Source organism: Poeciliopsis prolifica, unplaced genomic scaffold (assembly GCF_027474105.1).
Source record: "Poeciliopsis prolifica strain line A6 unplaced genomic scaffold, Auburn_PproV2 SCAFFOLD076, whole genome shotgun sequence".
NCBI classification, from domain to species: domain Eukaryota; kingdom Metazoa; phylum Chordata; class Actinopteri; order Cyprinodontiformes; family Poeciliidae; genus Poeciliopsis; species Poeciliopsis prolifica.
Window position 1 is genome coordinate 1,156,882 of NW_026562451.1, and position 15,997 is coordinate 1,172,878.

At 37.2% G+C, this 15,997-nt stretch overlaps 3 protein-coding genes across 4 annotated transcripts in view; 2 read left to right on the plus strand and 1 right to left on the minus strand.

The window, feature by feature from the left end:
• Positions 1 to 1,203: 1,203 nt before the first annotated feature.
• cep57l1 (centrosomal protein 57, like 1) lies at positions 1,204 to 5,742 on the minus strand. Of its 2 annotated transcripts, none has more exons than XM_055021502.1 (10): positions 5,673 to 5,742; positions 4,416 to 4,581; positions 4,053 to 4,336; positions 3,794 to 3,907; positions 3,149 to 3,226; positions 2,624 to 2,713; positions 2,475 to 2,546; positions 2,144 to 2,391; positions 1,908 to 2,052; positions 1,204 to 1,659 (listed from the first exon to the last, which is right to left on the minus strand). In XM_055021502.1, exons 1-10 carry the CDS (start codon positions 5,673 to 5,675, stop codon positions 1,456 to 1,458), a joined length of 1,404 nt encoding a protein of 467 aa, XP_054877477.1. In that variant the 5' UTR covers positions 5,676 to 5,742; the 3' UTR covers positions 1,204 to 1,455. The 2 variants fall into 2 exon arrangements, with proteins under 2 accessions (XP_054877477.1, XP_054877476.1); XM_055021501.1 differs by lacking the exon at positions 5,673 to 5,742 and adding an exon at positions 5,339 to 5,514.
• Positions 5,743 to 6,321: 579 nt separating this feature from the next.
• On the plus strand, positions 6,322 to 8,001 carry LOC129352469 (uncharacterized). The gene is made up of 3 exons (XM_055021490.1): positions 6,322 to 6,467; positions 6,928 to 7,024; positions 7,106 to 8,001. Exons 2-3 carry the CDS (start codon positions 6,955 to 6,957, stop codon positions 7,672 to 7,674), a joined length of 639 nt encoding a protein of 212 aa, XP_054877465.1. The 5' UTR covers positions 6,322 to 6,467; positions 6,928 to 6,954; the 3' UTR covers positions 7,675 to 8,001.
• A 2,123-nt stretch (positions 8,002 to 10,124) lies between these two features.
• The window catches only part of sesn1 (sestrin 1), a 58,331-nt gene continuing 52,458 nt past the window's right edge, over positions 10,125 to 15,997 (plus strand). Inside the window, exons 1-2 of the mRNA XM_055021418.1 lie at positions 10,125 to 10,207; positions 11,522 to 11,832. Coding sequence (XP_054877393.1) covers positions 11,560 to 11,832 — 273 coding nt within the window. The 5' untranslated portion in view covers positions 10,125 to 10,207; positions 11,522 to 11,559. The remainder of the gene's footprint in view (positions 10,208 to 11,521; positions 11,833 to 15,997) is intronic.

The following is a 15,997-nucleotide window of genomic DNA, read 5'->3' on the forward strand; positions in this document are numbered from 1 at the left end:
AAATTTGAAGCATCTACAAATAGGACTTTCTGTGACCCGGCAAAGTTCTGCTTATGTAGCAAAAACTTACCACTGATGGAAACAGTAGAGAGGATGTGTGTGCAGCATCTTACCTCAGCTGCTCTTTATAGAACATCTTGTCCTCCAGCCTGTTTTCCTTTTGCTGATGCTCTTGTCCTTCATGTGTCTCTTAAAGAAAATGTGATTTTATATTTGGTCCTCAGTAGAGCTCTTATTCCTCTCTTGACATCTCCAGCAAGTTTTTCTTTCTATAAAATTCTTAGAAAATTAAACTGTGGACAGATGTTCCAACTTTATTTAAAATCTCCCTTGAGTTATATCATTTTAAGACTGATTTGCTCCTGTTAGTACTGAAAAAATACTGTCAGCGAAATGCTGTGGATTTTTGTTTTGTCAAAACACACTGCTGCCATTCAGACAAAAACTTGGAAGTTCAGTCAGAAGGTATCAAAGTTGCGTGGTCAGGAGTAAAATGGTCACTGGATACGAGGGCAAGGAGGGATCTCGACTCCACTAACCTGATTGTTGTTTCCAGCCACGCTCTGTAATCCAATATAGAAAAACAATGGATTACATTCACTCTCAATTGGTCATGCAATCAACTCCTAATCAAGCCAAGAATACCAGGACCAGTAAATGTCAGCGGCACAACAACAAGCAGAAATCCCTGAGCCTTTCCTTTCCTTGCAGTAGAGTGATAGCAGCATCAAACTGTAAAGCTGATGACACATTAAACAAGGAGATAAATCTGGAAATGTTATCAGGGAGTTGAACATGCAGTTCTTCTGTCCATAAATGGCGACTGACCAGTCTAGATGAATGTAAAGCTGTCGAAAATGTGAGGGAAAAAAAAAATTATTGGCCAGCATAAAACCAGGAGCTGCTGCCTTTTTCACATTCAAAGTAAAAAAAAAAAAAATAGGTTAAAAACCAATTCTTCCTGTTTAAATTAAAAAAACTGTGGTCACAGTTCCCTGATTACCAAAATATTTTAAAGTTTTTCACTGTTAAATAAAACTGCACAGAACAATTTCTGTATTATATCATGCAAGGGCATGATTTTAAAGTAAAAAAAAAAAAACAAATCTTCAAATTTGTCCTGCATGACTGCCATCTAGTGGTGGCTGCTATAAAATTCTGAAAAAAAAAGTTAAAGTGAGCATTTAAAAAATGAACAAATCATTTCAAGCTATTCATAAATAAGCTTTATTAAAATATAGTGATCATTAAAACATAATCCAATTCATTTCTATTGGAGGTGAGAGACGTTCAGCACTGCAGACTGTTGGTGTTATAATAATCCATTGAGTCCGGCGTAAACTGGAATCACGCTTGTATCTGTAATCGTTACATATACAAGTCTCTGACAGAAACAAGAAGAAAGCTCTGACTTCCACTAAGCTGCAGTATCAAAAACAAGACAAAGAAAGACACTCATGTTTCCCAGGACAGATCGTCTTCCTTTAGGCCGTTTCTGAACTTCTTGGTCTCTCTGAGGAGCTGCAGGTTGTTCTGACCCACAACGCCTTTTCTTCTCGCTTTCTGTTTGTCTTGAACAGGCGACGGAATAGGCAGCTTGATCCCAGACGTCTTCCTGACCATCCGTTCCTCCGAACGTTGCCGGGACAGCTTATGGACCTGCAAAAGAGAAAACATAAACTTCTTTCCAGAATTCAAGATAACTTTACATTACAGAATGTAACACTTCTAGGTTTTACAACATTCTGAATATTTGATAAGAAAATAAATATGTTGCACAAATTATGAAAATACGGTGCAAAAGTTGTTTTTTTTAATGCTTGCTATGGGGAAAGATCAATAAATAACCAATTAATTGAATTAAGAGCAAATCTGCCATAATGATTTAAACTTTTTAAGTCAAGTACCATCTGCTGATGTTTGCGGAGTTTGGTGATTTGGGCTCCCTTCTCCTCCATCTTGACAGTGAGTCTTTCCAGTTCTCCCTGCAGGTCCTCTCGCTGCTCCTGTTCTTCAGTTGCTTCTATCTGACCCACTAATTCCTGGTAGTCACTGACCAAAAGATTTTCAAAAGACATAAAAAAAAAAAAAAACACACACACACACACCTAAAAGTAACCCCCAAAATAAAATAATTACTCACAAGCTCATCTGTCCGAGCTCATCCTGCAAGGCCACCAGCAGGTCGGACAGTGAAGTCAGTGACTGATCTGCAGGTGGACTGTCAGGCTTTGAGATGCTAATAGAGAAGTCTGTGTGAAGGTTTTTCTTGACGCTGCATCCAAACCTCTGCAGGGCGCTCACTCGCTCACACAGGTGAGGCTGGTGGTGCTTCATCATGTGGAGGATGCTCTGAACGTTGGCATGCACTGAATGGCTTGGGCTTGTCGACTATGACCGGTAACAGCAAACCGAAATTAAAACTAAGTAAGTCATGAGAGAAAAAAATCTATGCACAACATGAGGCAACTTACTGTTCCTATCACAAAAGGCACCTTTTTGTGCCTCAGGCTGTTTACTGCCAGCTCATTCTGTTTCGGTGTTTTCTGAAAAGAAGGTAGATTATTTAACTCTGTGATTTATACATTTTTCGGATAATGTGCAAACCAGCAGTTTATTACACCTTGTTTGTCTTTTTGGTTTTCTTCTTCGGCCTCGTTTCTTCAGTAGGTGGAGCAGACAATCGAAGGTTTACATCCAACTCCCTCTGCAGCTGTGGTATGAAAAACATAAATCGGCTAATGACTAAAACAAAAAATACAACGGAGACTTGCCAGCTGTTGTTCAACATCATATTTAAACTAAGACTGAAGAATGAAGTCAACACAGAAGTACATGAAAACTCAATTCCTATAATGGCTGCTTGAGCTCAACTCTGAAAGTCAGCTCATAAAAAGACTCTGGACATTTAGAAGGATCACTTCACAACAGTCTCATGTTTTTTCTCCTTTCTGAAGATGAATCTATTTAAGGTGATTCAGAAAATGATGTTAGCCAAATCCGTGCATGCACAGTTTGTTCTTAAACATTGCAAAACTGAGCAAGTAGAGAAACCATGGACAAAAACAACAACAAAACAACTACTGACTGTGGAGAAACAGAATCTGAAAATCACTTCCATGAAGTTTATTTGAAGAGGCTAACTGACCTCATCTGCTTTCTCCTGCACAAGTTTACGTTCATGCTCTTCATTCAGCAGCTTCTGCTCCAGGATGGAAAGCTTTATCTGAAAGTAAACACACAATCATAACAATAACTTAAGCTCAGCCTTTTATGGTTTTTATCTTTAAATAATAATTTAAGGTTAATGGTATTTTAGCATTACTTGCCACAACATGTTTGGAGTAGTTTGACCTATAGAGTATAGTGTGTAATATCGGTTATATTATTGGATGAGTTTAGACAAAGTAGTTTAGAAATCAATAGAATGATTTGTGCATCAATGGACATTTCCCTAAATTATCACATTTTTAGCAATTAAAAGAGGGGTGCTCCTGGTAAAGGGTATTAAAGAAAGAAAGGAGTGGGAGTTAATGAATATGGAAAAAACATTAAAATTTTTTGGTATTTGACCTACAGATTACATAAAATTAGCATTTTATGTTGCGACTGCTTCAATGTTCCTTTTATAATTGTTCATGACCCCACATATTGGGCCACTTTAGCTAATGTAGTGACTCAGAATCATTACATCTGAGTGGAATCAGAAAAGAATCAGTGTTAGTTGATTAGAAAACTAGAAAGTACAGGGCCGGACGACGCTGACTTTATTATAAAATAGAAAATATTTTACCTCTGCGAGTGCCTGGGTTTTACTTAATTTGAGATACTGGGATTCGAGTTTCTCCAGCTTCTCCTGCTGATATTGGTTGTTTGGGCTGCTCAGCTGTTGCTTCTGCAGTGAAGCCTACAGTAAAAATAAACAAAACAAGAATACCAAAAATGAAATCATATCACTACAAATCAAAGTTTCCTAAAAATGAACCTTGAACATTTATTCAGTCATCAAGCTGTTTTTACATATCTGGTCTTTTGAATGGTTAACATTTTACCTCATTTTCCATCAGAACGTTTCTCTCCTTCTTGACATTTGCAACCATTTTCTTCATGTATTCCAGTTGCTTCTCAAGAACTTTGCAGCGGGCTTCTGCAGACTGCAGCTTCTGGTCCACCTCTGTCCCAGGCAGGGTGACTTCAGTCCGACTCTGTGATGTGAAGTCCTGCTGATGCTTACGAGCATTCTGAAGGAACTGAGTGTAATTCCTCTCCGATTGTCTCCGCTCCAGTTCCAGCCTCCTGATTTTTTCCTGGAGGGTCTTCAGTGCCTCTACAACGGCTGAGAGCGGAAGAGAAAGAAAACAGACAAGCAAAATAAAACACTGTTGTGTAGTTGAAAACAAAATGTTGTGCCTTACCTTTGTTGTCTATATTATGTGTGGTCTGAGACAGACTGTTGGTGGTCTGGTCCATGTTGAGAGGTGAAACAAGAGGAGACGCCAAATGTTTTGGTACTAATGAAATTCTGTCTGGAGGCCGGTAGTAGCTCCCAATGTAGCTGTTTTTGGAAGGTGTGTCTAAAATCTGAACACAACAGGGTCTTCACTTATTAAAAAAGGCAGAATCATATTTTGTGGTCCATAAGATAAAAAAAAAAAATCATTCAAAACATTCCCATAGCCAAATGAGGACAGGAGATCCTCAGGTCATCTCTTTGTCATATCGTACTTTTCACCAAGACTACTTGGTGAATGTTTTTGCATCAATTTGATCCAAAGAAAAAATAACCTACAGCTATATTTGATGCTACAGATCAATTACTTTAAACAACTTTCCAGCTTTAGAAAATAAAGAGACTAGAAGCTTTAGATTTGACTCCTCAATTAAGTAAGTAGAAATTTGATTCATTTTGACAATCAACATTTTACTGCAATTTTATGTGACTGCAATGGAAATATGGTTAGCTTGCTGCAGGACATTATATCTCATTGATCAAAAGCGGAACTCTTTACATATTTATAAGTTATTCACCTCAGGGACAAAAACAATAAACATTTTTTTTCTTGCCTTCCAACCAGATCTAAGAAAAATGATAATGTTATATGTCTTTTTTGAACTACGTAAAGATGATCTGCTTCCGTTTGCAAGCAAACATATTTTTAAACTCACAAAACAAAATAAACCTCTTACAAAGCGCATACCAGAACTGCTTAAACTAAGAAGCGATCGAGATAAACGACCCAAAACACACAGAGCTGACCATTTCTTCCAAATAGTAAACAGATTCAAGCTAACGCTAGCTAACCACATTTACGCCTAACGGTTATTTTTGTAACGTTACCTCGTCGTAATGCGTTTCCATGTTGTAACGACGAAAATAAATTTCGTCAAGTAGCGCCCTATGCCTTCTCTCTCAAATTTTACGTCTTTCTTTAATAGTTGTCAACAACAGACGAGCAGTCCGCCCTTTTTAAATTTCCCTCCATAAGTTGTTCCGTTGGCTATAGTTCCTATTTCGTGGACAATTCTAGACGTACTAGATCTTTCGGGCAAACACAGCCACAATACGTTTTTTTAAAGTAATAAATGTTTTATAAAACTCTAAACAACCAAATAAATAAATAAATAATCACAATAACTGGTTCCTAAAATCATGATCCAAAGCAAAGTCTCACCATGGGGACACATGCTATATTTTTGTCCAGTGTAGACAGAAGTTATGAAAAGGGATGGAACTAAAAACATAGCAGCTATGTAGGAAAAACTCTCTAGAGGTTGGAATATACTATTACATAATGTGAAGCACTGAAATTTGACCAACACATATGTTAGAATGACGCCCAGATCCAGGTGAGAATCTGGAACAAGACTTCAAATAATATTATTAATAATATTAATCTAATAGACCTTTTTCACGGCAACCGGAAGCTGTATCTGAAAGGGCTGCGGCACTTCCTGTTTTGGTGACTGTAATTCAAGTACTCTGAAAATGGCTCTCCTCCTCCGGTCCTTTTCATCGTCCTTACTTAATTTGCCAGCCCTTTCTTTCGCTGATGCGGAGGAAATCGCAGCGGCTAATTCATCCACCAACAAACGTGTGAAAGGATACAAGTTCTATTTGTTAAGACTATTTGTTTTCTGTTTTTGTTGCGGTTGCAACACAGTCTGTGTTTTTTCTGCTGTTGTTGAAGCTTACCTTCAAACTAGAATTTATTGTTTAAAGCTAAACATGCTATATGTATTGATGTACATATGTGTTACTAAAACAGTTGTCTATTTTAGATATCACTGGGTGTTGGAAAAGAAAAGGCTGAATTACTGGATTATTCCTGTAGCTGTGCAGCTGGTAAAGGTTTTTGAAATCATGTAGTTGCACTTCTTTAGCAGACTGCACACTACTCCCAACTCCAGCTGCCAACTGTTCCTCCTGCACAAGTGATTTACAAAGATGGCACAAACCAAGAACACAGGTAAGAAAAAGAGTGGAACACATTGTCCTATGGGATGTTATATATAAATATACTAGATATACTAAATTATATACATTGCATATATAATTTGCAATGTATCGCTCATACACATATGATCTTAAAATAACAGTAGTATAGTTATGTACACAATTTATTCCTCCTTTGATTCCTCGCACTGCCATTTATGTTCCTTTCCCACCTGTATTTTATAATCACCATATAAAATTTGTTGTAATCTCAATATTACTTGTCAAATATAATTTCTCTCAGTTTGTTTGGAATATTTCTTTTTTGTAGGCAATGAAAAAAAAAACAGGCTCAACTGCTATCAATTAATTTATTTGCAAGTTGGGTAAAAATCTAAACTGTGCCAAATCAGTCCCATTATGTCCTAACAAATTGCTCACTCATCCATTTATTTGTCCTTTAGTTCGACATCTTTCTGTGTATTTCTTGTAAGGAGATACATCCTGAACCTGCCAGCAACATGGTGGTGCGGAAGCCCAAAACTATGGGGAAAAGATATCTGCACTCCACACTTTACAGAGCTTACACAGGTATAACGTTTGGTTTGTTTTTACACGTATGTTTCATAATTTATTATGATTATATCACTGATGTTTGTAGGACACTTCCAGATCCCGACATTCTGGCATCAGGAGAAAAACTACGCCAGCTGGAGTCCCAACCACTTATTGCTCTTGTCCTAGATGGTCTTTCACATTTGGAGCTGGTTCCATCCAAATTTGGGCCTGTGCCACAGGGCTCACCAATGACTTATCAGTGCCCACCTGAAAAATCCTCTGGTAGCATCATTCTGCACCACATGGCTCCAGACTTCCCTTCTCTTCCTTTGATGCTGCATAGTCTTCCAAATATGTGCTTTGTGCCCACACTTGGTCAACTTATGCATCTTCATTCTCTGCAAGTGTCACTGGAAATGTCTTATGAAATAGAAGACAGAACGAGAGACCAGTCCAGATGTCCTGCATGGGTACATCTTCGACAACCAAGACTTACTGCTAGCCGTTTCCGTGATGCTTGCAGAGGAAGTGCAGAGGAGGAGTCTTCTGCCACAGCACTGGCATCTCGGATGATTAGGGGTTCCACTAGACAAACTGCCGCCATGAAGCGTGGTCTGCAGGTAGAGTCTGAGGTGCTGGCAAACTATGCTGAGATGTTGAGGGTCAACATGCTTCCAGTGTGATTCATTGTTCACCCTGACACATCATATCTTGGTGCAACTCCAGATGGTAAGGTGAACAACCCGTCAGAATCACCCCCGTTTGGACTGGTTGAGGTAAAAAGCAGCATGAAGAAAGATGCATCTCAGGTTGCTCACCTCAAGGTCCAGGATGACCACTCAGTTTTGAGGCCTTCACACGCCTACTACTGGCAGGTACAGGGTCAGCTGGCAGTCAGCGGATTGGAATGGTGCGACTTTGTTAGACAAGCTAACAACAACTGTTGAGCGGGTGTGGCGTGACGAGGCTTTCATTGATCAAATGAAATCTAAACTGGGCTTATTTTACTTCAACACCATTGATGTGTTCATGTCAATTCAATAAGAATTATAAAATGTGTAACTAACCCTTTTGTTCCTTTGCATTTCAAATATCCAATTTCAAGTTGTGTGAATCACTGTAAATAGTTGTTACTCATGAAACATACAGAAATGTGCAAATGTCTTTAAAAGGCAGTTGGATAATTTACAAAAATGTGTTTTCTTAAGTGCAGTTGTCTTGAAACTGATGTTTTAAAATTTTTCTCCTTGAGGTTGTCTTAAGTATTTTGTTAAATCAATGTATGGTGTACAATTATAAAATATGAAATAGTTATGGATTTTGTTGTTTTTACTAGATATTGTAAATTGTACTTGATTTGTTTTCCTTGCCATTCAACTTAATACAAAAAGAAAGTCAAGTGCTAAAGTGTGTTTTAACTGAATATTTTTTTGCAACAGTCTCGACATTTGACTTTTTACATAGCATTACAACAATTAACATACAGAAACAATTTAGTCTGCAACACAACATGGGGCTTGATAATTTGCCAAAACACAACAGTTGTGCCAGATTTGATTGACAGTTCCTATTAAAATGAGAGGCACCGGGGAATCCCAGATGTGGTTGCACTTTACTCTAGCGATTGCTCGCTCTACAATGATCCGAGCAATGGTCTGGGTCTCCTCTGTCTCTTCCTTGCTGAACTGACCAGGATGCCTAAATGGTGGAATGATGAGTTTGGCTCCAACTTCATGAAGGAGGTCTTGAATGAGGAAGCCTTTATCAGCTATGACTTCATCTCCCAGCTCAAGCAGAGGAAGGATTCCACTGACCTTCGTTATTTCTTTGTCGGAGATGCAGCCTGTGTACAACGCTGAAATAAATGTCACCAACCCACTGGGAGCAACTCCAATAAGTTTTAAATGTATATTTGAAACATTACTTCTGTGAAGATCAATACATGTTAGTCGGAGCATGTATGTATTCAGCCATTGACTTAATCTCTCCACAAAATACATAACCACATAATTATTATGTGATCATAATAATAACATTATTATTGCAACAGCTATATTTTACTGAAATTCTCTTACATGGAAAATATATACAATATATTATATTACCTGCGGGTGGATGTGCCGTGTAGTCATGGTCCGCAGTAGCATCTTCAGCCTGGCTAGCTTTCTGAGGACAAACTGCCGTTTCTTTGCCCTCTCGAAAGCAGACTCTCCAACCCCACATTCGCTTTCAAACCCGGAAAAAGGTCTAGATTATATTTCAAATGATATAGACAAAAAGATTAGAAGTGCAAAGATGAAATACTTTTATCCTCATACCCAGTTGTGTATTAGGTTCTAGAAAGAATAGAGTAACACTTAGAAACACATTTGCTTTAAAATCTTAATAAAAGTGTTTGTAAGACACCAAATTGTATAGTTTTATATAAAATATAATGACTGTTAACTGAACCAGTAATTTGCTTTTTATACTCCACTAATGGTAAAATAAGATGCATTGAAAAATTACATGCAATAATGTCTGGATTTTAGTTTGTCTAACTTTAGTTTTTTTTAGTCTTTTGATGACCAATTAAGTTATGCTGTCAACACAGCAAAATATTTTCTAAATAGCGTTCGTTCGGCCGCGTAATTAATTATATGATACATTTTCTACAAATTATTATTACAAAATTTTAATGTCAAACTGACTATTTGAAGTTATCTCTATTTACTAACTTTTTGGAGATACGCTTTTAAAATATCATTGATGTTAAACAGAAAACAACTTGAGGGGAAATGTATAACATCGCCACCTTTCTTTCCTCTCCCCTCTGTTTTTCTTGCTGCCTGTAATTTCTTGATAAACAACAGACAAGGGGGGTGGTGTCTATGGTGGTAGCTGTTCTTAGTAAAATGCATGATGGGATATGTAGTTTATAAAAGGGCCTGGCTAATAGAAGTAACAATAGAAGAAACTTCATCTCCCTTAGCCCCTTTCCCAACTGACAAAGTGATTTCACACTAACCAATCATCTTCTAAGATTGTAAAGGTAACGCCCTTGAGTGTTGTATACGTACGTTGATTGGTTGAAATCTTCCGCCTGTCAAATTGTCAGCCCAGGCGCTCCTCCCCTTGAAGTTGCTACCTCTTATCGTTTCTGCCCTGGGAGTCTGGTCAGTGCTGACTGGCAAGCCGTAAAGTAGCGGTAAAACTGCACCGAAGAATGTACACAAAGTGAGTATTTGTTATTGACACTATTTCTTTTTGACTCTCGGTGATGGTTTAGTACATGGGGTATTTTACCTCACCGCAGTTTTTGTTGTACTTTACTGATTGTTTTTGTTAACGGTCAGCTTGAAAACACTGTCATAATGGTAGAGGCTCCCAGACAGGCTGAATGGACCCGAAAAATACGCGAAAATTAGAAAAATGATGCATAGATGAAATGCATAGTTTTGTACAAATTCTGATTTTAAATTGTCTGTTAAATTTAAGTTACAACACTGATGACACTGATTTGCAACATGATTGATGATACAGACAGATGTGAGTACTATTATGTTTTTGTTGTGGAATCTACATCGTCTGAAATTGGCCGATGAAGAATTTTGAACGAGATTTCTTATTATGGACCAAATGGTGATAAACATATTCTAATAAACGATTTTAATGAATTCGGGCCAGTAGGAGAGTCTCACTCTATGTTAACGTGAAATACTAACAGTGAACAAAAATGTTTTAACATGTTTGGGCATGCATACGAAGTACACCAAAGGTTCCCATACGCTGGTCCTACTGTTTACAGTTATTTTTAATAAGTTGCCACAGTTCACAGTGCTGCCCCTCCTCGACCTGTTGCTGGACACTGCCAGTCAGCCAGCTAAATAGACAGCCTCTATCATTTCCCTTGCTTACTGTAAATACAGATTTGGCTGATTTAAAATATTTCCAGTCACAAAATATGTTAATGTTGTGAAAAGTAATGGAGCACTGTCTATCCCCAGATAGTCAGACTAATAAACCAGCTAAAATCAGCCTTTGCACTCGTTTTACTCTTTAAACAACATATTGAAAAAGTAGCTTAGCAAATTTTCTGTTTGCTATTTTCAAACAGAAAATAGCACTTTTCTGTTTGAAAAGTGCTATTAAAGTTTCTGAGTGTTTAACATAGATTTGTACTGTTTGTTTACGTAGTGACATTGAAATAATGAAGAAATGTAGCGCCACTACATTAGTGTAACTCATTTAAAGTATGTTGCATTAATTTAGTAAAATTAAAAGTAATTGTTGCTTTTCTTTTTTACATCAAAAGCATTAGACCCTGTTGTACATTTTTGTCTAAATACCATAATACCACGGTACTGGTAGTACTAAAGGTCTTTGTACAGTGAGAACCTCTTCCTTAAAATTCAGTTTAACATATTTTGCTTTGATTTTTTTTTTAAATTCATGCTTACACCGACTAATAGAACTAATCAAAAGTTATATTATTGATACTAATAATTAACAACCAAATAAATATAAATACGTCTAATATCTTGTTTTCAGCCTGTTGTAAGGCAGCAAAAGCATTAGTCCTGTATAAAATGATGGAGATGCAGCATCAGGAGTCTTTGGGGAGATGGGATGGGCTGGGCAGCCGGGATGCCTCCTCCAGAGCTGAAGCGATGGAGTTCATCTGCCAGGAGGTCATGAGGAAAGTGGAAGCCATCGAACCCATAAAGGCCGCAACCCCTGCCCTAGGAAGCTCTCCCAACAGTGACCTGAACGACATCCTGGTTCACCTTCTCATGTTCTCCAGACGGTGTCCTTTTGAAGATGTCAGAGGGCGCTGCACTCAGCTCCTGCGAGACATCCAGGTAAGAGATAGGACAAGCCTGATGAGCTTTTTATTATTCTGCAGTGTTTGTTTTACTGTTGCTGCTGCCACCTGTCATCCTCCTTTCCTCACCTCTTAATAAGCATTGCAAACATTGTGGTTTAGTCAATGCTCTGCAAGATTACAATGTTTTTGTGAGATTTGTCAATGTTTTCAGTAGCACTACAAAGCACCATTTCCCTCTTATTCTCTAATTTTCTCAAGAGGTGAGTATTTTGGTGCACCAGAGCTTATCCACAATTTAAATGAAAAGAAACCACAACACCAGGAAAAAAAACAAACAAAAAAAAAACTACTCCAGTCAATGACCTTTGTCTGGAAAGGAAATAAATACCACTTCCTCTAGGTTTAGTATGCAGGGTTTTGTTTAATATAGTTTTGCTAAAAAACAAAAATAAAAAATTAAACAACTACCATATATTGGTTCACAGAGCAAAAGTGTAACAAAACATTAACTTCATACGAAGGTGCTGACAGTGCCAACATTGGAGGTGGTTTGCATACATTGCATACAGTGGCAGTGTATGTGCATGTTTTGATTGCTTTGAACTCACCTATTTTACATAAAACACTTGAAGTGTCACTCTTGAATAAAATGACACCACTTTAGTCACGAGTGAATAAAAAGTGTAAACGTGGTAATAGTTTTGCTGTTTTAGGAGACACGATATTTACACTCATGTGTGATTTTATCTGGATTTAATCAGAAGTGAATTCCTTTGGGTAGCACATTTAAAGTTGTCACAGTTAAAAATATAAACTCTTCAGATTTGTGTTTAAACAGAACTTTTATTTTATGTTCAGATTTTGATGATTAAATATGTTGGTGCAGTAATATGGAAAAATTACCCATATTAAAATGAGTGAATGTATTGTAGAGAATATTGCACAAATGTATGAAAACTGAAGATCAGCTTGTAAACACTATGCGATATCATAATCTGTTGGCTAATTCATAGGATTATAACACATTAAACAGTTTTAGGCTGTTTGAACTGAACTCAGAACAAAGTCTTGTTTTGGGTGAACTGATGTTGTACCACAAATTCTATGCATAAGTACATGTAGAATTTTCTACCAGTAAAAGTCATTAAACTGAATCTGTAAAGAGAATTATATTCACTAAAATATAATTTATCAGGACATCTCCCAAAATTATCTTTTTTTTTGTATCTTAGTTTTGTTTTCCAACCAGCACAGTCTGTCAGTGTTTGCTTTCACATATTGACAGGATACATATCTTGCATTTTGCTTTTGTTGTCAAACAGTGGATGTAGTCTTACCTTGTAAAGCTGCTGCATTATTGCAAGTTCTTTGTATGAATGGTGCTATACACATGCCTTGCTTTGTACTTACTGATTTACACTGCAATAAGAGTTCACACAGGGAGCAACTTTTCACTGACTAATGTGACTGGTTACTATTTGCTTATAATTCTCCAACCTGTCACTCTCTATTTTTGATACTATTTGCTTAAACTGCATTCCTCTTTCAAAACAAAGTTTCTACGACGGACATTCCTCGTGTGTCAGTGTTACAGACCCGCTGGTGCGCCAGGTTAAATGGAAAGCACCAAATGCTTACGAATGTATCAAATTACAAAAATATCGTAGACAGGCAAAATGGCCATGAGTGGGTTTTTTTATCCATTGCTGAAAGAGATATTGTTTGTGTCATATCCCTGAGTTCAGCTGTCTTCTGATCCCTAGAAGCTCTACAATGAAAGGTTTTAATTTAAATCATTTATTTATTTTTATTCTGAATCCCGGGTTAAGTTTGTTTCATTCTGTTCTAATGAATGAGTCCTCCAGCAGCAAACAAACCCTACCTTTAGGTGGCCGGGGCATGTTTGTTTTTCATAGGAAATAGGCCCTTTCGACTGTGGCAGGATTCCTGTTTGCGCGGAAGTGTTTTCTGAAGACGGAGGAAAGGGGCAGAGAGTTGAAAGATGGGGAGAAAGCCGCTTTGAGGGTTTTAGCGGTGCGCCACAGTACACGCCGTCTGGTATTTTTGAATTATGCTAAGCTGCATTTGCACGAAGCTTGCCTAAGAGTGCATTTATGAGCCTAGCGGAAGTACATCTCAGAGTGTTGTTCTTATTTCCATGTATTAATACCTTTTCCACATGCACACAAAGCATGAACCATTCTCACACTTAAATGAATTATAAGGGACTCAAATAGGGGTGCATGCCTTAGACAGTCCCTTTAATTCCAGCAGATCCTCTATTACAAGCAAAATCTAAAAAAAAAAAAATTTTTCCCGATGTCCTCTAGCACAGGAAAGCCCCCTGCTAGGCGAGAGTAACTTACTTACCTCATAAAACTTCGGCTTCAAGCTATTTTTAGCTATTTCTTGCTCCTTAATGTATTCTATCAACTGTGGAAAAAGCTAATGTCTTTTTACATTAGTGGAGGTGGAAAACACCTAAGAAAAGGCTCATTTTGAGAGATTTAACATAACGAAAAAAGCAGGGTTGCAGTAAGAACATAAGGAAATAAATACAAGATGGTAGATGTATATTTATGCAACCAATGTTCTCCAACAAACCCACGAAGCTTTCACAGAGCACGTTTATTTATAATAAAAAAATAAATTGCAAACAGGTGAAGTCTGTCGAAGAATAATACAACTTCTGAAGATTGTTCAGATTGTTGTTTTAGGGACATGGCATGCTTTTCAGATGTAAATTTTTTTTAAAGTATAAATATTTATTTCTATCTAAAATACATTATAGAAGAACTGCATCATTGCATTGGCTCTGGAGGCTTTAAAGTTTGAAATGCTGTTTTGCAGTAATGTTGCTGAGTAACAGAGGTCAGGGTTCACAGGGTCAGATGCAAAAATAGGGTTGTTGTGTGTTTAACTAGGGGTCAGGTTCTACATAAACTGTCAATGTGTGAGGGTCTGCTGAAAAGAACAAGGGTCAAAATTGCTTATCAGTGCAGTTTAACAAGTATGGTGAACGCAGGAAGATGCTGTGAGTGTCAGGCTCTTTACTGAGCCTAACTCATCTGGTTCATACAGGAGCGTATGTGATGGCGTGTTTACCAATTTGCTTGTACTTAAAGTAAGAGATGCCTTCCAAAAATCATTCTGTTTTCTAGCAGATTGTTTTTTTTCAAACTCTTTTCTACATCAACATTTCAGGAATAACAATATCAGGAAAATTGGCAGATGGAGTTAAGAAAGTATTTTGCCATACATTATACATTAGACAGCAAATTTACTTTAATTTTTTTCAGAAGCCAGGGAGGTTTTCTGGACCATTCTTCACAGTTGTTTAATTTTCATATCATACAGAGGTTAAAAAACAAATACTTTGGGTATAAATTTGCCTCTAGAAACAGAACTCAAACTTTACTAGACTTTCCATGACAGACTTGAAGTTTTGGTTGCACATGGAGCCAGAAGGAGTAAATCCTCCATTGGAAATATTAGCTTTCAAAAGCTTTTATTTGTTTTCATAAGAAGTAGTTTGAGACTCATCTAATAAGGTAGTTTTTCTTATTATCTGTATTTAGCATGAGCTTAACAGAACCCAAGTATGTAAGAAAAACATATCATGAATCTGAAAGTGAAACTTTTCAACAGAACAAACTGGCATTAGAGCACATCATCAGTTGTTTGCTAACCTTTTCAGGCTGAAGAGTTTTGAGTGCTGTGCTGAGTTGAAGACTAGATAGCGGTGGGGCTGATTTGCACATTCAGTTTGTGTAAATAAGATGAACCAAAGGTGTAGAGTTACATCTCAGTGCTTTTTGTTAGGGCACAAAAGAGATATTTGCAAAGACAAAAAGCTAGAAATATACCAAATGTTTTCAGGATACCTATATGAGAAAATAAGGTACATTTACAAAATTTTGATTTTGTTTTCAGTAATTTCAAAACTCTCAACCTCGCACATTCTTATCAACACATAAAAAAGCATATTCAACTAATTAAAGTAATTAATGACTAAGCAGTCCCAGTAATAAATACTAACAATAAAGTGAACTGGTCGGCTGAATTTGACCTCTTCCCAGAATAGCCCCACAACACATGCGAACCTCCAGGCTCTTTGAGCTTACATCACATACGGATGACTTTTAATTTATTTATTTTTTTTAATGTCTGACTTATTTATGGAAGATGAAAAACGATGG

Excerpts from the sequence above, each read along its gene's own strand:
- cep57l1 (XM_055021501.1), bottom strand. The coding sequence starts at position 5,359 with ATGGAAACGCATTACGACGAG. Across the intron at positions 2,714-3,148 it reads TGCAGGAGAAAGCAGATGAG|CTGCAGAGGGAGTTGGATGT; the intron begins GTCAGTTAGCCT and ends TTCATACCACAG. Across the intron at positions 1,660-1,907 it reads TCCGCAAACATCAGCAGATG|GTCCATAAGCTGTCCCGGCA; the intron begins GTACTTGACTTA and ends TCTCTTTTGCAG.
- LOC129352469 (XM_055021490.1), top strand. The coding sequence starts at position 6,955 with ATGGTGGTGCGGAAGCCCAAAACTATGGGGAAAAGATATCTGCACTCC. Across the intron at positions 7,025-7,105 it reads ACTTTACAGAGCTTACACAG|ATCCCGACATTCTGGCATCA; the intron begins GTATAACGTTTG and ends GGACACTTCCAG.